Source organism: Carya illinoinensis, chromosome 7, assembly GCF_018687715.1.
Source record: "Carya illinoinensis cultivar Pawnee chromosome 7, C.illinoinensisPawnee_v1, whole genome shotgun sequence".
NCBI classification, from domain to species: Eukaryota; Viridiplantae; Streptophyta; class Magnoliopsida; order Fagales; family Juglandaceae; genus Carya; species Carya illinoinensis.
In genome coordinates, this window is record NC_056758.1 from 20823735 (window position 1) to 20846356 (window position 22622).

Sequence of the window (22622 nt, forward strand, 5' to 3'; positions counted from 1 at the left end):
TGGTGCATTTGTAAGTCCAAATGGCATAACTAACCATTCATAAAGCCCATACTTAGTCTTAAAAGCAGTTTTCCATTCATCACCCTCTTTCATTTTAATTTGACGGTACCCAGTTTTAAGATCAATTTTACTAAAAATACATGAGCCATGCAATTCATCGAGCATATCATCTAACTAGGAATGGGATGGCGATACTTTACTGTGATATTATTAACCGCCCTGCAATCAATGCACATCCGCCACGTCCCATCCTTCTTAGGCACTAGAAGCACTGGTACTGCACATGGGCTCATGCTCTCCCTCACGTACCCCTTGCTCATCAAATCCTCAACTTGCCTCTGAAGCTCCTTTGTCTCATCTGGATTACTTCTATAAGCTGATCGGTTTGGAATAGTAGCCCCGGGCACGAAATCAATCTGGTGCTCAATGCCTCTAATGGGTGGCAACTCATTAGGCATTTCCTCTAGGAATACATCCTCAAACTCCTGCAACAAAGAAACAGCCAAACTAGGAAGAGGTTGGTTAGTTTCATCAAGATTAAGATAAGACTCTTTATAGACAAGAAAAATCATAGGGCGATCTGCTAAGAAAGCTCTCTTAACCTCACTCCCTCTTGCATAGAAACTCACTTTTGTCTTTCCTTTTCTCTCAGCAGACTCTTTTTCTTTTTCACTCTTTCTTTTTTGCTCAATCTCTTTTTCACTCTTTCTTTTTTTATCACTCTCATTTTCACTCTTTCTTTTTTGAGCAACCTCACTTTTCAGTTTCAGTTGGTCCTCATAGACCTGTCTTGGAGTTAAAGGAGCAAGCTTGGTTGTTTTGCCCTCCTTTACAAAGCTGTACATGTTTTTGAATCCATCATGTATCACTCTCCTATCATATTGCCATGGTCTCCCCAACAATATATGGCCAGTATGCATAGGCACAACATTACAAAGCACTTCATCTTGATACTTCCCAATGGAAAAAGTAACTAACACTTGTCTATCCACCCTAACCTCCCCACAATCATTCAACCACTGTAGCTTGTATGGTCGAGAGTGTTTCAATGTAAGTAAATTCAATTTTTCAACTAATGTAGTGCTAGCAACGTTAGTACAACTCCCCCCATCAATTATCATACTACATACCTTGCCATTGAGTATGGAAAATGTTCTCCCTTTGTTGCTCTGCTTCATCCATCTTAATTTGTGTGTTGAGAGCACGCCTGGCAACAAGGTACTCACCTGTTACGGGGTATTCTACTCCATCATCATCACTAGCATCCTCCAACTCAGGTATGTCATCACGATCATCCTTACTTGCAATCATCACCTCCCCATTGTCACGCATAATCATCATACGTTTGTTTGGACATTGAGAAGCGATGTGGCCTGAACCCAAACACTTAAAGCATTTAATATCTCTATTTCTAGAAGGTTGGGATGCCAACTTGGGTTTGTTGCTAGTTCCTTCATCGTTTCCTTTAGGTGGTTCTGTCTTTGCCTTTGTTACAGCTCGATCATCTTTCTCCCACTTTGGTTTCCAAGGAGTGCTAGAAACTGAAGTGTACCTTGATGTCCCTTTCCTCTTTAATTGCCTCTCCACCTTCATAGCCATGTGCACCATGTCTTCTATTTCTACGTAATGTTGCAACTCAACCACATTGGCTATCTCCCTATTCAAACCAAACAAAAATCTAGCCATAGTGGCCTTCCTATCCTCCTCTACATTCGCCCGTATCATAGCCACCTCCATCTCCTTATGGTAGTCCTCCACACTCCTAGACCCCTGTGTAAGATTTTGTAATTTCTGGTAGAGGTCCCTATAGTAGTGGCTAGGTATAAATCTCCGCCTCATGAGAGCTTTCAACTCTCCCCATGTCTCGACAGACCTCTCATAATTCCTCCTCCTATTGGTCACTAATTGATCCCACCAAATAATAGCATAATCAGTGAACTCAATTACTGCCAACTTCACTTTCTTTTCCTTTGAATAGTTATGACACTCAAAGATCAATTCTATCTTCTTCTCCCACTCTAAATAAGCTTCAGGGTCAGTTCTACCTTGGAAAGATGGTATTTTCATTTTGATGCTCTCAAAGTCCCTATCTACTCCATCACGACCCCGTGGGTTTCCCCTAAATCCTCTTTCACGCCTGACTCCTCTATGCCTACCCATCCTAACTTCAGAAATTATATCTTCCTCATCCTCACCATCTCCTTCATCTTCATACTCATGTTCTCTTCTAGGTTCACGTCTCCTCCTATCTCTCCCACCATGTAAATTTTTAATTACTTCATCTTGTTGATCCATCCTATCTCTCACTTCTCCTAACATCATGTTCAATCGTTCAAACTGTTGTTGCATAGCCTGCAACATAAAGGAGTTATCTGCCATCCCCTTTGGTGATGAGTCACTTTTATGACACATCGTACGTGCTGCACACAAAAAAAACTATTAGTGGAAAAGACCTCACACGCTCCCTTACGTGTTTACACTCGAATAATAGCACTCCACTCGTGTTTCACTCTTAATTGGTTTTTTCCCGATAATGATCTCACACTTTCTTGGCTTTTACCTCAAGAGTTTTCCCACTCAAGTTCTTTCAGAACTAATTGAACTATAAATCAAGACAATACAAACTTATCTTATTCCAACTAGTAATTAGGTCCAAGAAACTCTTAACAAGAGAAAATATAGAAAGAATAAAATGACACAAGACTCAAGGAAATGCTACGAGGGAAAGAGTACTCACAAGACAATACACCAACTATAAAGATATATGCAGCCCCTCTGATGATAAAAAATTCGGAATACTAAACTTTTTTTTTTTCGAATTTTCTTTTTTTTTTCTTTTCCTTTCTTTTCTTTTATTTTATTTTATTTTCTTTTCTTTTCCTTTCTTTTTTTTTCTTTTCTCACCGATTCAATCACAAACAGCAATATTCAATTGTAACAATCAAACAATTGAATTCAAACACATAAAAATTGACAAGGAAACATAAGAGAATCAATGAAACGACACTCTAAGGAATTGACAAACTTAAAGATGCAAGAAACTCCAGAAATATGGTGTAAATTTTGGCAGCCCTCAAACAAGCAACTTAGCCAACCAATGTTGATAAACATGAAACCAAAATGATAGAGTAATCTGCCAGCCCTAGGAAAAATGAATTTTTGCACTTTTTTTTTTTGTTTTTTTTACAACCTTAGAACAGTGAAACCCTAGAATTAAAGATGCAATAGATAAAAGATAGAATTACACCTGATTGGAAACCTTGCTCTGATTACCAAATAATGTGAACCCCAATAGACTTGCTTTGAAACCCAACAACAATACTGGAAAAATAACCCAAGAAAGCCAAACTCAGGTATATGGATGGAGAATCTAGACCCGATGAGAACTCGTTCAAAGAACCTAGATTATATCAAAATCTAGACCCATTGAAGAACCTGTCTCAAGAACCTAGATTACAAAGGAAGAACGCCACAAAGGTTTTGATTTACCCTTGATAAGTTCAGAAGTTCAAGAAGAACAAGAGGAGATAACTCAACTCTCAATGACAATTTCATATATTCTGCCTCTCAAATGAGGTTACAAGTGGTTTAAATAGACAATCCCCAAAAACCCTAAGTAAACAATGCGTCGGGTACTGTAGCGTGAACAGTGCCATACGCCGCGCTACAGTTACTTCTGAAATCCTAGTAAGACATAAAATTTTAACTTTCCAAATAAACCCTTGGCCAAAAATACAAGGCCTTCCCAAAAATAACCCTAGTCCATTAGAAATATGACATACGTGGGCCAAGCATCCTCAAGCCCACTTCTTCTAAACTAATAATAAAATACCGTTAAACAAATTGGAAGCCTTAACAATAATAGGCCCAATGTCTAAGTCATGTCTTCCATAGCTTGTATCAAGTGGATCAAAACTGGTTCTTTTTCCTTGAAACCCATCTTGAGTGTTGGGCTCTTCCTAGCTTCATCCCAAGTGGATTGCACCAATCCTTGCATTGCTTCCTTGATCTTCTTGGCTCTTGATCTTGTAATTGGCCCATCTGGAATTTGCAAGGGATCTTTAAGGATAGCTCCACCTTGGTTCCCATCAATCTCCACAAATTGATGCTCTCTAGGTGTAAGTCCCTCATAAAAATAGCTCACTAAGCGCCAATTCTCATATCCATGGTGAGGACACATACTTAATAGCTCCTTAAATCTCTCCCAAGACTGATACAAAGTCTCACTATCCTTTTGTACAAAGGTGGAGAATTGCCTTTTTAAAGCATTGGTCTTATGTTGGGGAAAGTATTTATTAAAGAAGACCTGAGTCATTTCATTCCATGACCCAATAGATCGTGGTCTCAATGAGTATAGCCAACTCTTAGCTCTATCTTTCAAAGAGAAAGGAAAGAAATTAAGTCTCATAATGTCATCAGTTGCATTTTGACTATGAAAAGTCGCAACTACTTCCTCAAACTCCCTAATGTGCACATAGTAGGGAGTAACTGTATCATCCCTATTTTAAAATCCAATTGGCGAATATTAGGTGGAAACATGATGCATGATGGTGTGGCTGTGCGTGTAGGGTGGAGGTAATCCTGAAGGGTCCTAGTGGGTTGATCTTCGTGTTCACTCATTTTCTCAGAATTAGAAGAATTATCAAACAAATGATTAGAAAAATTAAACTCTGACTCTAACACAGGTCTACAAGCAAACCGACCCAAGGCTTCTCTATACCTGTGCATGCAAGGTAGAGAAAAATCCAACACTAAAAAAAACTACAAAAAGAAAAAGAAAATAAAAAAAAAAAAAGATGCAGCCTTTACAATAGGGAACGAAGTTACCGCCTTTACAAAATGTTGAAAATAAAAACTATCTCACAATTCTTCTACCATCTCCCCGGTAACGGCGCCAAAATTTGATTACGCCCAAAGAATAACGCGGTAGTTGTAGCACAGCTTTGGGGTGTCGATTCCACAGGGAGACAAATTAAAAGAATAGCAAGAGGAACAAAGAAACTAAAGAAAAATATTAAATAAGTAATAGAGAACAAAAATTAATTTAAAATTTAAATTCAAGTGAAGCAAAGTGATTAACAGAAAAAGTACTCAAATTTGACAAATAGTAGAGCGTCGGGAATCCCTTGCACAAATTTGGTATTTTAATTATTCTTAATTCATTGGATAACTCAATTAGGAACTCAATTCCCGCAATTCCCAATCGGAAGGTATAGATTTATAAACCAGACTTAAATAAAATGTAACCCTTTGAAAAAACATTCACCACTTTTAAAAAACGTGAATTACTACCCCTATTGATAAAATCTAATCACGATAATATACTCAGGAAGCGATATTTCAGCAAAAAAGTAAATCAATATAAATAAATAATTGATCCAAACATAATCAAAGAACTAATCCATTCAACAGAAAAAGCACGACTGAATCGATAAACACAATAAATTCTATGATTATTCGGAGAAGAAAACATCAACGATGAATTGAGAATAATAAAACAAAAGAGTTTTAGCAATTGAAAGTCAAATATATGAATTAAGAATAAATTAGAAATACCATCTAATGTGCAAGTTCATCCCTAACCCTACTAGAGAATTTAGTTACCCATAAATATAATGGACAACAAAAATCTCCAGAGAAAACTGAAGCGAACGGTGGCCATGGAAGTGATTTTCTCCTCTCTTCAGATCTGCCTCTTGTGCCTCTTCCTCCCCTCCATTTCGTGCTAATGATATGCTTATATAGGGTAAGAAAGAAACCCTAATGTCCTCTTGATTTCCGCATAAAAAAATCGCCTAAATTTTAGGACTTATCTTGGCAGCCATGTACAGCCTTCAGGAGTTTGAATTTGGAAATCCTTATTAGATACAAAGTTATAGCCCTTTAAGATCGCTTTCAAATGCATCAAGAATCACATCAATCTAATATATGAGTAAAAAGATACAGTCAAAAGACTAAAGTATATCCAGACTGTCTCCTAGCGAATTTCGGACTTGGACTTCTTGTGGTTTCATTTTGTGATTTTTTTCTTTTTCTTTTCTTCCAAATTGCTCTCAAACCCCATGAATGTCCTCCTTTGAATTTGACTGGGCTTGACTTGCTCTTTTATAAACTCTGAAATTAGACATAAAAAAACTGCTTAGGAGTATCCCAACGTAAATAGAAATTCAATTTAAGAATACACATTAATTCCTATGATTTCTATTCACATTTTTACATTTTAGTCCAATAATATGGTATATAGAGTGCACTTTCGCACACTCGTCAAATGACATGAGCTAGAGGCCTACTTGTCGCAATGCACATGAAAGAGAACTTAGGTCGGATTGGCGGTGATTTCAGCATTATTCACATGGCTTTTCTTTTATTGACAGGTTTTGGATTCAGCCTAAGCTTCTAATTCAGTCTTAGAATTATGAGAAATAACAAAGAAAGTAATAAGGTCCGTATAAAAAAGGTTACAATGAGCTAAAAAGGAAATTATGCTGAAAACATTGTTGAGAGATTACTAATCTTGTGTAAGTCAATTAGTTCCCTTAATTCAACGTTAACGCATAACCACGGGTAGATGGGGAACGTTAGGGGCATGTGGGACTTCTCGGACTTGAGGGAAACCAAATGTAGGGTTTATGTGGGCTTCAAATCGAGGAATGAAACGAAAGATTGGTTTCCTTGTGTAAATTGGTCCACTACAAGAACTAAACTTGTATGGTAAAGGTTGGGTGTAAACGTTGAAATTTTGCTTGTGAAAATGGTCTAAAAGGGTTCGGCTAGGAGCCGACTTGTCGCAACGTTTATGAAGATCGCCTAGGTGCCGATTGGCGGTGATTCGAGCATTATCGACATGGAAGTCTGTCATGTCTTAGATAAAGCCTAATCTACTAATTCCATCTTAGAACGTTGGAAAACGACAAGAAAAGCAATATGATCCGAATGAAAACAATGGTTTCAAAGAACCAAAAAGGAAATTAAACACAAAACATTGTTGAGTGATGACTAATCTTGTGTAAGTCGATTACATCCTTTGAATCAAGCTAAAAGCTTAACGATGGGTTAGATGGGGAAGCTTAGGGCCATGTGGCACTTCTTGAAGTTGCGGAAACTAATTGTAAAGCTTATGTTGGCTTCAAATTGAAGAATGAAGCAAAAGATGGGTTTCTTGTTGTAACTTCGTCCAACGCCGGAACTGAACTAGTATGGTTAGGGTTGGGTCCAAATGATGACATTTCCCATGAGGAAGTGGTGTAAATGGCATGAGCTAGAGGCCTACTTGTCGCAATGCACAAGAAAGAGAACTTAGGTCGGATTGGCGGTGATTTCAGCATTATTCACATGGCTTTTCTTTTAATGACAGGTTTTGGATGCATCCTAAGCTTCTAATTCAGTCTTAGAATGATGAGAAACAACAAGGAAAGTAATAAGGTCCGTATAAAAAAGGATAGAAAGAACTAAAAAGGAAATTAAGCCGAAAACATTGTTGAGAAATTACTAATCTTGTGTAAGTCAATTACTTCCCTTAATTCAACGTTAAAGCATAACCACGGGTAGATGGGGAACGTTAGGGGCGTGTGGCACTTCTTGGACTTGAGGGAAACCAAATGTAGGGTTTGTGTGGGCTTCAAATCGAGGAATGAAACGAAAGACTGGTTTCTTTGTGTAAATTGGTCCACTGCAAGAACTAAACTTGTATGTTATAAAGGTTGGGTGTAAACGATGAAACTTTCCTCGTGAAATGGTCTAAAAGGTTTCAGCTAAGGGCCGACTTGTCGCAACGGGTATGAAGGATCGCCTAGGTGTTGATTGGCGGTGATTCGAACATTATTGACAAGGAAGTCTGTCATGTCTTAGATAAAGCCTAATCTACTAATTTCATCTTAGAACGTTGGAAAACGACAAGAAAAGCAATATGATCCGAATGTAAACAATGGTTACAAAGAACCATAAAGGAAATTAAACTCAAAACATTGTTGAAAAATGACTAATCTTGTCTAAGTCGATTACATGCTTTGAATCAGGCTAAAAGCTGAACGATGGGGTGGATGGGGAAGCTTAGGGGCATGTGGCACTTCTTGAAGTTGCGGAAACTAATTGTAAGGCTTACGTTGGCTTCAAATTGAAGAATGAAACAAAAGATGGGTTTCTTGTTGTAAATTCGTCTAATGATGGAACTGAACTAGTATGGTTGAGGTGGTGTGCAAACGATGACATTTGCAATGAGGAAATGGTGTAAATGGCATGGGCTAGAGGTGTACTTGTCGCAATGCACAAGAAAGAGAACTTAGGTCGGATTGGCGGTGATTTCAGCATTATTCACATGGCTTTTCTTTTATTGACAGGTTTTGGATGCAGCCTAAGCTTCTAATTGAATCTTAGAATTATGATAAACAACAAAGAAAGTAATAAGGTCCGTATAAAAAAGGTTACAAAGAACTAAAAAGGAAATTAAGCCGAAAAGATTGTTGAGAGATTACTAATCTTGTGTAAGTCACTTACTTCCTTTAATTCAACGTTAAAGTAAAACCACGGGTAGATGGGGAACGTTAGGGGCGTGTGGTACTTCTTGGACTTAAGGGAAACCAAATGTTGGGTTTGTGCGGGCTTCAAATCGGGGAATGAAATGAAAGACTGGTTTCTTTGTGTAAATTGGTCCACTGCAAGAACTAAACTTGTATGGTAAAGGTTGGGTGTAAATGATGAAACTTTCCTTGTGAAAATTGTCTAAAAGGCTTCGGCTACGGGCCGACTTATCGCAACGAGTATGAAGGATCGCCTAGTGCCGATTGGCGGTGATTCGAGGATTATTGACATGGAAGTCTGTCATGTCTTAGATAAAGCGTAATCTTCTAATTCAATCTTAGAACGTTGGAAAACGACAAGAAAAGCAATATGATCCGAATGAAAAAAACGGTTACAGGGAACCAAAAAGGAAATTAAACTCAAAACATTGTTAAGAGATGACTAATCTTGTGTAAGTCGATTACATCCTTTGAATCAAGCTAAAAGCTTAACGATGGGGTAGATGGGGAAGCTTAGGGGCATGTGGCACTTCTCGAAGTTGAGGAAACTAATTGTAGGGCTTATGTTCGCTGCAAAATGAAGAATGAAACAAAAGATGGGTTTCTTGTTGTAACTTCATCCAATGCCGGAACTGAACTAGTATGGTTGCGGTTGGGTGCAAATTACACATTTTTCATGTGGAAATGGTGTAAATGGCATGAGCTAGAGGCCTACTTGTCGCAATGCACAAGAAAGAGAACTTAGGTCGGATTGTCGTTGATTTCAGCATTATTAAGATGGTTTTTCTTTTAATGACAGGTTTTGGATCCAGCCTTAGCCTCTAATTCAGTCTTAGAATGATGATAAAGAACAAAGAAAGTAATAAGGTCCGTATAAAAAAGGTTAAAAGAACCAAAAAGGAAATTAAGCCGAAAACATTGTTGAGAGATTACTAATCTTGTGTAAGTCAATTACTTCCCTTAATTCAACGTTAAAGCAAAACCACGGGTAGATGGGAACGTTAGGGGGTGTGGCACTTCTTGGACTTGAGGGAAACCAAATGTAGGGTTTCTGTGGGCTTCAAATCGGGGAACGAAACGAAAGACTGGTTTCTTTGTGTAAATTGGCCCACTGCAAGAACTAAACTTCTATGGTAAAGGTTGGGTATAAACGATGAAACTTTCCTTGTGAAAACGGTCTACAAGGCTTCGGCTAGGGGTCGACTTGTTGCAACTGGTATGAAGGATCGCCTAAGTGCCGATTGGCAGTGATTCGGGCATTATCGACATGCAAGTCTTTCATCTCTTAGATAAAGCCTAATCTACTAAATCCATCTTAGAACGTTGGAAAACGACAAGAAAAGCAATATGATCTGAATGAAAAAAAGTGTTACAAAGAACCATGAAGGAAATTAAACTCAAAAAATTGTTGAAAGATGACTAATCTTGTGTAGGTCGATTACATCCTTTGAATCAAGCTAAAAGCTTAACGATGGGGTAGATGGGGAAGCTTAGGGGCATGTGGCACTTCTCGAAGTTGAGGAAACTAATTGTAAGGCTTATGTTCGCTGCAAATTGAAGAATGAAACAAAAGATGGGTTTCTTGTTGTAACTTCGTCCAATGCCGAAACTAAACTAGTATGGTTGGGTTTGGTGCAAATGATGACATTTCCCATGAGGAAATGGTGTAAATGGCATGAGCTAGAGGCCTACTTGTCGCAATGCACAAGAAAGAGAACTTTGGTCGAATTGGCGTTGATTTCAGCATTATTCACATGGCTTTTCTTTTAATGACAGGTTTTGGATCCATCCTACACTTCTAATTCAGTCTTTGAATGATGAGAAACAACAAAGAAAGTAATAAGGTCCGTATAAAACAGGTTACAAAGAACTAAAAAGGAAATTAAGCCGAAAACATTGTTGAGAGATTACTAATCTTGTGTAAGTCAATTACCTCCTTTAATTCAATGTTAAAGAAAAACCATGGGTAGATGGGGAACGTTAGGGGCGTGTGGCACTTCTTGGACTTGAGGGAAACCAAATGTAGGGTTTATGTGGGCTTCAGATCGGGGAACGAAATGAAAGACTGGTTTCTTTGTGTAAATTGGTCCACTGCAAGAACTAAACTTGTATGGTAAAGGTTGGGTGTAAACGATGAAACTTACCTTGTGAAAAAGGTCTAAAAGGCTTGGGCTGAGGCCCGACATGTCGCAACGAGTATGAAGGATCGCCTAGGTACTGATAGGCGGTGATTCGAGCATTATCGACATGGAAGTCTGTCGTGTCTTAGACAAAGCCTAATCTACTAAGTCCATCTTAGAACGTTGGAAAACGACAAGAAAAGCAATATAATCCGAATGAAAACAATGGTTTCAAACAACCATAAACGAAATTAAACTCAAAACATTGTTGAAAGATGACTAATCTTGTGTAAGTCGAGTACATGCTTTGAATCAGGCCAAAAGCTTAACGATGGGGTAGATGGCGAAGCTTAGGGGCATGTGGCACTTCTTGAAGTTGCGGAAACTAATTGTAAGGCTTATGTTGGCTTGAAATTGAAGATTGAAATAAAAGATGGGTTTCTTGTTGTATACTCGTCTAATGACGGAACTGAACTAGTATGGTTGAGGTGGTGTGCAAACGATGACATTTGCAATGTGGAAATGGTGTAAATGGCATGGGCTAGGGGCGTACTTGTCGCAATGCACAAGAAAGAGAACCTAGGTCGGATTGGCGGTGATTTCAGCATTATTCACATGGCTTTTCTTTTATTGGTAGGTTTTGGATCCAGCCTAAGCATCTAATTCAGTCTTAGAATTATGTTAAACAATAAAGAAAGTAACAAGGTCCGTGTAAAAAAGGTTACAAAGAACCAAAAAGGAAATTAAGCCGAAAACATTGTTGACAAATTACTAATCTTGTGTAAGTCAATTACTTCCCTTAATTCAACGTTAAAGCATAACCACGGGTAGATGGGGAACGTTAGGGCGTGTGGCCCTTGTCGGACTTTAGGGAAACCAAATGTAGGGTTTAGGTGGGCTTCAAATCGAGGAATGAAATGAAAGACTGGTTTCTTTGTGTAAGTTGGTCCACTGCAAGAACTAAACTTGTATGGTAAAGGTTGGGTGTAAACGATGAAACTTTCCTTGTAAAACTGGTCTAAAAGGCTTCGGCTAGTGGCCAACTTGTCACAACTGGTTTGAAGGGTCGCCTAGGTGCCGGTTGGCGGTGATTCGAGGATTATCGACATGGAAGTCTGTCTTGTCTTAGATAAAGCCTAATCTTCTAATTCAATCTTAGAACGTTGGAAAATGACAAGAAAAGCAATATGATCCGAATGAAAAAAAAGGAGTGCCTTTCTTTCTCTCGTGAGAAACGGTAAGGCTCCAGAGTGCCTTTGATCCTCAAAGGCTTGGGTCTCACTAGTGTGAGCTGTGTGTTTGTAGTAAATTTGTTCACCGTTCTACTGGACTACAATGTACGCAACAGAGGACTTGACAAAAAGATGGAAGAAACTGCAACTGTCAACGGAAGAAAGCTTATGCTTTCACGTAACGCAGGGTGACCACCAAGATTCTGAAGGTCTGGGCAAGCAATGCCTTGTAGCTAAGGCAATGGCTGAAAAGCTTGTTAATAGTGAAGCTTTCCGTATCACCATGTCACAACTGTGGAGGTTGGAAGGCTGGGTCAGCTTCAAAGAACTCGGAGACCAGAGCTTCTTGATTGAATTCCAAAAAGTGAAGGATAAGGAGAAGGTCCTGGGGGGGCGTCCCTGGTTCTTTGATAGATGCCTGCTAGCCATACAAGAAGTTGACGAAAACCAGTCCATTAATGCACTGCAGTTCCGGTATGAACCCTTTTGGGTTCAACTCCATAACCTTCCTCTAGTTACCATGACAGAGACGTTTGGTGAGGAGTTCGCAGCATCAATAGGGCCTGTGATAAGAGTCGATGCAGGCTCAGATGGAAGAGCATGGGGTAGATGCCTGAGAGTTAGGGTGGCGGTGGATTTACACAAACCCTTGATGCGTGGCAAATGGCTTGGGGTTGACGGGAAGCAACACTGGATCTCCTTCAAGTATGAACGTCTACAAAACTTCTGCTTCCAGTGTGGAACCTTATCGCACAAAGGTAGAAACTGTGTGAGGTCTCGGGATGAACAACAAAACGATGATCCAAAACTAATGCAGTTCGGGGCTTGGCTACGAGCCCAACCCATGCATTCTAACCTCTTTGAGGGGCGAAAATATGGTGGTTCACCAGGTAAACACCACCCTCACGGTGGTCTGCAAGGAGAGAAGGAGGGAGATGACAGAGCAGAGTCTAAGATAAACAGTGAACCTAGCCTGCAAAAGGTGACAGCAGACCAAAAGCAGAAAGGTGAAGAGGAAATCCCGGTAACATCAAATCTTGTCTCGCATGGTAGGCGGGGAACAGAGGAAGGCCTGGACGTCAGTACAAAACCAGGCTGTATCATTGAGGACCACAAAAGAAACCAAGAGGAAAGTCAAAAGGAGGGCTCCACTGGGACAAGTCCTCAAACTAAGGCAAGCTCGGTTGGTATAGAGCCTGAACAAAAGAGCATGCTAGGTACGTTTACTGATATGGAACTTGATCCTAACCAATACCAGCTGGCTCAAAATGTATCATTTAATCACATGGAAAATACCCAAGAGGACCTAGATGGAGTGCTAAGTGGAGAGAGGGGTCTACTGAGTAGTAAAAAGAATCGAGTCAATGGACCTGACACAGGAAAAGAAAATGTGTGCTTTGAGGCTGAAACAGCAGTTCAACATGCTAGGAAATGGAAGAGGCAAACTAGAACACAGAATCAAACAAGTGCAGAAAATGAGAGGGGTGCCATGGGAGACATATCTAATTACTTCTTAAGAACTGGAATCAAGAGAGGGAGGTTGGAAAACATAAAAACAGAAAATCATGAACGAAAGAAATTTAGGAGGCAGGAGGGTACATGTGAAAGCTCAATTCCTAAGGCAGAGGCTGGATCCCAGCCCTGCCAAACTCAATGAAAATCTTAGCATGGAACTGCCGAGGGCTTGGGAACCCTCGGACATTTAGATACCTTAACCTCCTTGTTAAGGAAAAGAGCCCAACCATGATATTTCTCATGGAGACTAAGTGTATGAAAGTGAGGATTGAAGAGGTGTGTAACATGCTGGGTTATGATGGCTGTCTGGTAGTGGATAGTAGAGGAAGTAGTGGGGGTTTAACTTTTTTATGGAAGACAAGGGACAAGGTTTCAATCTATAATTACTCGAGATGGCATATCAGTGCAATGGTAGGCATGGGAATGGAACAACCATGGCTTTTTACAGGCTTCTATGGGAACCCAGAAACCTCAAAAAGGCACCTGAGTTGGGATTTCCTCAAGTCTATCAAACCTGATGACAGTACACCCTGGATGTGTTGTGGGGACTTTAATGAAATAGTATGTCAAGATGAGAAGATGGGAGGGGGTCCTAGGCCGTATAACCAGATGGAAATATTCAGGAATACTCTTGAATGGTGCTCATTGAGTTCACTAGTGACAAAGGGCCCCTGCTTTACTTGTGCAAACAACCGAGAGCAAGACTCCTTTATAAAGGAAAGATTGGATAGAGCCCTTGCAAACCCAATGTGGTTAGAAAAGTATCAAGAATCATCCTGCTGTGTCCTACCAACCATGACCTCAGACCATTGCCCTTTACTCATTGTTGTGATTTACCAGCAAGATCAACCAAGGCCTCATGTAAAGAGGTTTAGATACGAAGCTGCCTGGTCACTAAGAAGGGAGTGTGAAGCTACTCTTAAAGAAGCCTGGGTTAAGCCAATTCATGAAAGAACAGCTGCTGAGACCATAAGGAGTAGGCTGACTATGAGTGCTACTGTGCTGAGAAAATGGAATGCAAAAGTTATAAGGAAAGCCCCCAAAGAAATTAGACAGAAACTGAAAGCCCTGGAAGAACTTCAAGAGCTAAACAAAGGGGACCAATCAGACTCAATCAGAAAATTAAAAGGTGATATTGATCAAGATCTAGCAGCAGAGGACCTGAAATGGAAACAAAGAGCCAAACAGCATTGGCTACAAAATGGAGATAGAAATACTACTTTCTACCACCTGCATGCATCCCATAGGAGGAAAATCAACAAGATATCACAGATTATGGACCACAGGAATCGCCTGATTTCAGAAAAAGACCAAGTTGGAAGGGTTATTACAAGATATTTCTTAGACCTTTTCACCTCTTCCTCCCCATCAGGTATAAAGGATTGCATCAAGGATATGCCCAACAAAGTCTCTACAGCAATGAATGAATTGCTTCTCCAGGAGTTCACAGAAGAGGAAGTTAAGAATGCTGTCTTCCAAATGAAAAGCATGGGATCACCAGGCCCTGATGGTTTCCCAGCCTGTTTCTTTCAAACACATTGGAATACTACAGGGAAGGAAGTCTCAAGATTTGTGCTCAACATTCTCAATACTGCTGGTTCTTTGGAAGGGGTAAATGACACCTATATTACCCTGATCCCAAAGATCAAGAACCCCACCAAAGTCTCTGATTATAGACCAATTAGCCTATGTAATGTCATTTACAAAGTGGTAGCTAAAGTGTTATCAAATAGGCTTAAACTTATCTTGCCTGACATAATTTCTGTGAACCAAAGTGCTTTTGTTCCAGGTAGGGCCATAACAGATAACATTATGGTGGCTTACGAGACCCTCCACTCCATGTCCACAAGAATACAAGGAAACTCAGCTTATATGGCTCTCAAACTTGACATGAGTAAAGCCTATGATAGGGTGGAGTGGGATTTTCTGGAAGCTGTAATGTGCAAAATGGGGTTTGACAGAAGATGGGTTACACTGGTAATGAATTGCATCAGGTCTGTTTCATACTCAGTATTGCTTAATGGAGAGGCCCAGTCTACATTTAAGCCAACTAGAGGCCTAAGGCAAGGGGATCCCATATCCCCTTACCTGTTTATCATATGTGCTGAGGCCCTATCAAACCTCCTGACTCAAGCTAAATCAAAGGGCAAAATATCAAGTATTCCAATGGGAAGAGGACCAACCAAGATAAACCATCTGTTCTTTGCTGATGACAGTATGATATTCTGTAAAGCAAGCACACTGGAGTGGAGAAGAATGCTAGGCATGCTGACTACATATGAGCAGGCCTCTGGACAGCTTTTGAACAAAGAGAAATCTGCAATATACTTCAGCAGAAACACTACAAGTGAGTGCAGAGCCAACATAACTCGAATTGCAGGTGTAACTCCTACAGCATCTTTTGGAAAATACTTAGGATTACCAGCCATGGTAGGAAGAACAAAAGTAGCATGTTTCCATGGCCTAATTGATAGAATGTGGTCAAAGATCAATAACTGGAAGACAGACAAGCTGTCAGCAGCTGGAAAAGAGGTGCTGCTCAAGTCAGTACTACAGGCAATTCCCACATACACAATGGGTATCTTTCTCCTACCAAAGTCCATCACCAAGAGGCTGGACCAGATGCTAAGGAAGTTTTGGTGGGGTTTTAGTGGGGATCAAACAAAAATGCAGTGGATAAAGTGGAGCCGAATCAACAAAGCAAAAGATCAGGGGGGCTTGGGTTTCAGAGATTTCAATAGCTTCAACATGGCTCTTTTAGCAAAGAATGGGTGGAATCTGCTGCAAAGCCCTACATCTCTCCCTGCCACCATCCTCAGACAAAAGTACTTCCCACATGGGTCCATTTTAAAGGCAAAAGTTGGGGCTCGACCCTCACTGGCTTGGAGAAGCTTACATGCTGGACTTTCACTACTAAAGGAAGGTTTGTTATGGAGAATAGGGGATGGAAAACAGGTAAGAATCTGGGAAGATAGGTGGCTCCCTCGACCCCATTTCCTTGCCCCAAGAATAGAGGCTGGTGCCCCAACCCAAAGGAATGTGGTCGCAGATTTAATCAACCCTTCCCTAAGGACATGGAATGATCACAGCCTTCATGAAATGTTCAATCAGCAAGACATAGAGGTGATAAAATCTGTCCCAATCACTTTGGGTAGTAGGGGTGATAGGTTGATTTGGGGTTGCACTCAGAATGGTCTATTCTCAGTGAAGAGTGGCTACCATCTTCACCAAGAAATCCATGCTAATCCTGAGGCTGGCCCTTCTAAGCCAAAGGATCAATCTGAGTTATGGAAGGGTGTTTGGAAGCTGCAGGTCCCAAATGGGGTTAAGGTGTTCATTTGGAGGGCTTGCAACGAGGGCCTACCTACTCTAGCCAACTTGAAAAGAAGGAAGATTGTTGCTGAAAGTACCTGCCCAATCTGTGGTCGTGTAGAGGAGACAGCAGACCATGCCCTCTGGAGTTGCAGTGCAGCTCGAGATGTCTGGTGCCAAGCAAGCAAGCCAATCCAAAAACTCTCTCTAGAGGTAGGATCCTTCAAGGAAGTCTGGCAGCAAATAACAGATAAGTTACCAGCAGCAAGAATTGAGGAAGTAGGCTCGATTATGAGGCTTATATGGACAAGAAGAAATGAAGTGGTGCATGGGAAGGCTTTCAGGCATCCCAACTCAATACTAGTTAAGGCCCAGGATGACCTCTACTGCTACAAGTTGGCAATTCAGGGTCGTGTGAGTTGCAGGGCTGCAGAGACATCTAAGTGTCCTCAAAAATGGATTACACCACCTGTGGGAGAATACAAACTGAACTGGGATGCTGCCATCAATCAACCACTGAACCAAGTAGGGATTGGGGCTATTATTAGAGATTGCAATGGCCAGGTGCTTGGGACCATGCGAGCCATAAGAGAGTTGAATCTATCCCCTTTCACTGCTGAAGCTTATGCACTGATGATGGCTGTCATATTCTGTAAAGAAGCTGGTTTCCGGTCTATCATCTTCGAAGGTGATTCACTCAAAGTAGTTGAAGGGATGCAGAAAAAAGCTAAGGATTGGAGCCAAGGAGGTTTGATCATTGAAGACACTAAGCTTTTGTTACAAGATCTTGTTAGATGGAAGTTCTGTCACACAAAGAGGGATTCAAATATGGCAGGCCACTTGCTAGCCAAGAATGCCCTTCTAAATGATTGTGATCTCTATGAGTTAGAGGAAATACCACCTTGTATTAGACGTGCTGTTATCTTAGATGTTTGTAATAGCATGATTTAATCAATGAAAGTTTCCATTTCAAAAAAAAAAGAAAAAAAGGGTTACAAAGAACCAAAAAGGAAATTAAACTCAAAACATTGTTAAGAGATGACTAATCTTGTCTAAGTCGATTACATCCTTTGAATCAAGCTAAAAGCTTAACGATGGGGTAGATGGGGAAGCTTAGGGGCATGTGGCCCTTCTTGAAGTTGAGGAAACTAATTGTAAGGCTTTCGTTGGCTTCACATTGAAGAATGAAAAAAAAGATGGGTTTCTTGTTGTAAATTCGTCTAATGGCAGAATTGAACTAGTATGGTTGAGGTGGTGTGCAAACGATGACATTTGCAATGAGGAAATGGTGTAAATGGCATCGGCTAGAGGCGTACTTGTCGCAATGCACAAGGAAGAGAACTTAGGTCGGATTGGCGGTGATTTCAGCATTATTCACATGGCTTTTGTTTTATTGAGAGGTTTGGGATTCAGCCTAAGCTTCTAATTCAATCTTAGAATTATGATAAACAACAAAGAAAGTAATAAGGTCCGTATAAAAAAGGTTACAAAGAACTAAAAAAGAAATTAAGCCGAAAACATTGTTGAGAGATTACTAATCTTGTGTAAGTCAATTACTTCCCTTAATTCAACGTTAAAGCAAAACCACGGGTAGATGGGAACGTTAGGGGGTGTGGCACTTCTTCGACTTGAGGGAAACCAAATGTAGGGTTTATGTGGGCTTCAAATCGAGGAACGAAACGAAAGACTGGTTTCTTTGTGTAAATTGGCCCGCTGCAAGAACTAAATTTGTACGGTAACGGTTGGGTATAAACGATGAAACTTTCCTTGCGAAAACGGTCTAAAAGGTTTCGGCTAGGGGCCGACCTGTCGCAACTGGTATGAAGGATCGCCCAGGTGCCGATTGGCAGTGATTCAAGTATTATCAGCATGCAAGCCTTTCATCTCTTAGATAAAGCTTAATCTTCTAATTCAATCTTAGAACGTCGGAAAACGACAAGAAAAGCAATATCATCCGAATGAAAAAAAGGGTTACAAAGAACCAAAAAGGAAATTAAACTCAAAACATTGTTAAGAGATGACTAATCTTGTCTAAGTCGATTACATCCCTTGAATCAAGCTAAAAGCTTAACGATGGGGTAGATGGGGAAGCTTAGGGGCATGTGGCACTTCTTGAAGTTGAGGAAACTAATTGTAAGGCTTATGTTGGTTTCAAATTGAAGAATGAAACAAAAGATGGGTTTCTTGTTGTAAATTCGTCTAATGACGGAACTGAACTAGTATGGTTGAGGTGGTGTGCAAACGATGACATTTGCAATGAGGAAATGGTGTAAATGGCATGGGCTAGAGGCGTACTTGTCGCAATGCACAAGAAAGAGAACTTAGGTCGGATTGGCGGTGATTTCAGCATTATTCACATGGCTTTTCTTTTATTGGTAGGTTTCGGATCCAGCCTAAGCTTCTAATTCAGTCTTAGAATTGTGAGAAACAACAAAGAAAACAATAAGGTCCGTATAAAAATGGTTACAAAGAACTAAAATGGAAATTAGGCCGAAAACATTGTTGAGAGATTACTAATCTTGTGTAAGTCAATTACTTCCCTTAATTCAACGTTAAAGTAAAACCACGAGTAGATGGGGAACGTTAGGGGGTGTGGCACTTCTTGGACTTGAGGAAAACCAAATGTAGGGTTTATGAGGGCTTCAAATCGAGGAATGAAAAGAAAGACCGGTTTCATTGTGTAAATTGGTCCACTGCAAGAACTAAACTTGTATGGTAAAGCTTGGGTGTAAACGATGAAACTTTCCTTGTGAAAATGGTCTAAAAGGCTTCGGCTAAGCGCCGACTTGTCGCAACGGGTATGAAGGATCGCCTAGGTGCCGATTGGCGTTGATTCGAGCATTATCGACATGGAAGTCTGTCATGTCTTAGATAAAGCCTAATCTACTAATTCCATCTTAGAACGTTGGAAAACGACAAGAAAAGCAATATGATCCGAATGAAAACAATGGTTACAAAGAACCATAAAGGAAATTAAACTCAAAACATTGTTGAAAGTTGAGTAATCTTGTGGAAGTTGATTACATGCTTTGAATCATGCTAAAAGCTTATCGATGGGGTAGATGGGGAAGCTTAGGGGCATGTGGCACTTCTTGAAGTTGCGGAAACTAATTGTAAGGCTTATGTTGGCTTCAAATTGAAGAATGAAACAAAAGATGGGTTTCTTGTTGTAACTTCGTCCAATGCCGGAACTGAACTAGTATGGTTGGGGTTGGGTGCAAATGATGACATTTCCCAGGAGGAAATGATGTAAATGGCATGAGCTAGAGGCCTACTTGTCGCAATGCACAAGAAAGAGAACTTTGGTCGGATTGGCGGTGATTTCAGCATTATTCACATGGCTTTTCGTTTATTGGCAGGTTTTGGATCCAGTCTAAGCTTCTAATTCAGTCTTAGAATTATGAGAAACAACAGTGAAAGTAATACGGTCCGTATAAAAAAGGTTACAAAGAGCTAAGAAGGAAATTAAGCCGAAAACATTGTTGAGAGATTACTAATCTTGTGTAAGTGAATTACTTCCCTTAATTCAACGTTAAAGCATAACCACGGGTAGATGGGGAACGTTAGGGGCGTGTGGGCCTTCTTGGACTTGAGGGAAACCAAATGTAGTGTTTATGTGGGCTTCAAATCGAGGAATGAAACGAAAGATTGGTTTCTATGTGTAAATTGATCCACTGCAAGAACTAAACTTGTATGGTAAAGGTTGGGTATAAACGATGAAACTTTCTGTATGAAAATGGTCTAAAAGGCTTCGGCTAGGGGCCGACTTGTCGCAACGGGTATGAAGGATCGCCTAGGTGCCGATTGGCATTGATTCGAGCATTGTCGACATGGAAGTCTGTCATGTCTTAGATAAAGCCTAATCTTCTAATTCAATCTGGGAACGTTGGAAAACGACATGAAAAGCAGTATGATCCAAATGAAAAAAACGGTTACAAAGAACCATAAAGGAAATTAAACTCAAAACATTGTTGAAAGTTGACTAATCTTGTGTAAGTCGATTACATCATTTGAATTAGGCTAAAAGCTTAACGATGGGGTAGATGGGGAAGCTTAGGGGCATGTGGCACTTCTTGAAGTTGCGGAAACTAATTGTGAGGCTTACGTTGGCTTCAAATTGAAGAATGAAACAAAAGATGGGTTTCTTGTTGTAAATTCATCTAATGACGGAACTGAACTAGTATGGTTGAGGTGGTGTGCAAACGATGACATTTGCAATGAGGAAATGGTGTAAATGGCAATGGCTAGACGCGTACTTGTCGCAATGCACAAGAAAGGGAACTTAGGTCGGATTGGCGGTGATTTCAGCATTATTCACATGGCTTTTCTTTTATTGACAAGTTTTGGATCCAGCCTAAGCTTCTAATTCAATCTTAGAATTATGATAAACAACAAAGAAACTAATAAGGTCTGTACAAGTTTTGGGGCCGACTTGTCGCAACGGGTATGAAGGATCGCCTAGGCGCCAATTGGCGGTGATTCGAACATTATCGACATGGAAGTCTGTCATGTCTTAGATAAAGCCTAATCTACTAATTCCATCTTAGAACGTTGGAAAACGACAAGAAAAGCAATATGATCCAAATGAAAACAATGGTTACAAAGAACCATAAAGGAAATTAAACTCAAAACAATTTTGAAAGATGAGTAATCTTGTGTAAGTCGATTACATGCTTTGAATCAGGCTAAAAGCTTACCGATGGGGTAGATGGGGAAGCTTAGGGGCATGTGGCACTTCTTGAAGTTGCGAAAACTAATTGTAAGGCTTATGTTGGCTTCAAATTGAAAAATGAAACAAAAGATGGGTTTCTTGTTGTAACTTCGTCCAATGCCGAAACTAAACTAGTATGGTTGGGGTTGGGTGCAAATGATGACATTTCCCATGAGGAAATGGTGTAAATGGCATGAGCTAGAGGCCTACTTGTCGCAATGCACAAGAAACAGAACTTAGGTCGGATTGGCGGTGATTTCAGCATTATTCACATGGCTTTTAATTTATTGACAGGTTTTGGATCCATCCGAAGCTTCTAATTCAGTCTTAGAATGATGATAAACAACAAAAAAAGTAATAAGGTCCGTATAAAAAAGGTTACAAAGAACTAAAAAGGAAACTAAGCCGAAAACATTGTTGAGAGATTACTAATCTTGCGTGAGTCAATTACTTCCCTTCATTCAACGTTAAAGCATAACCACGGGTAGATGGGAACGTTAGGGTATGTGGCACTTTTTGGACTTGAGGGAAACCAAATGTAGGGTTTATGTGGGCTTCAAATTGAGGAATGAAACGAAAGACTGGCTTCTGTGTGTAAATTGGTCCATTGCAAGAACTAAAGTTGTATGGTAAAGGTTGGGTGTAAACGATGAAACTTTCCTTGTGAAAATGGTCTAAAAGGTTTCGGCTATGGGCCAACTTGTCCAAACTGGTAAGAAGGATCGCCTAGGTGCCGATTGACGGTGATTCGAGCATTATCGACATGGAAGTCTTTCCTGTCTTAGATAAAGCCTAATCTTCTAATTCAATCTTAAAACGTTGGAAAATGACAAGAAAAGCAATATGATCCGAATGAGAAAAATGGTTACAAAGAACCATAAAGAAAATTAAACTCAAAACATTATTAAGAGATGACTAATCTTGATGGGAACCAAGGTGGAGCTATCCTTAAAGATCCCTTGCAAATTCCAGATGGGCCAATTACAAGATCAAGAGCCAAGAAGATCAAGGAAGCAATGCAAGAATTGGTGCAATCCACTTGGGATGAAGCTAGGAAGAGTCCAACACTCAAGATGGGCTTCAAGGAAAAAGAACCAGTTTTGATCCACTTGATACAAGCTATGGAAGACATGACTTAGAGATTGGGCCTATTGTTGTTAAGGCTTTTCAATTTGTTTAACGGTATTTTATTATTATTCTAGAAGAAGTGGGCTTG

The 22622-nt window shown here is 40.1% G+C and overlaps 1 protein-coding gene and 1 non-coding gene across 2 annotated transcripts; both read left to right on the top strand.

Moving 5' to 3' along the window:
* Positions 1 to 4160: 4160 nt before the first annotated feature.
* LOC122317626 lies at positions 4161 to 4268 on the top strand. Its single transcript, XR_006244552.1, has one exon. It is a non-coding gene; the product is annotated as a small nucleolar RNA R71 (small nucleolar RNA).
* A 9253-nt stretch (positions 4269 to 13521) lies between these two features.
* On the top strand, positions 13522 to 17646 carry LOC122316240. Its single transcript, XM_043132771.1, has one exon. It carries the CDS (start codon positions 13522 to 13524, stop codon positions 17644 to 17646), a length of 4125 nt encoding a protein of 1374 aa, XP_042988705.1.
* The last annotated feature ends 4976 nt before the right edge of the window (positions 17647 to 22622 follow it).

Excerpts from the sequence above, each read along its gene's own strand:
- LOC122316240 (XM_043132771.1), top strand. The coding sequence starts at position 13,522 with ATGAAAATCTTAGCATGGAACTGCCGAGGGCTTGGGAACCCTCGGACA.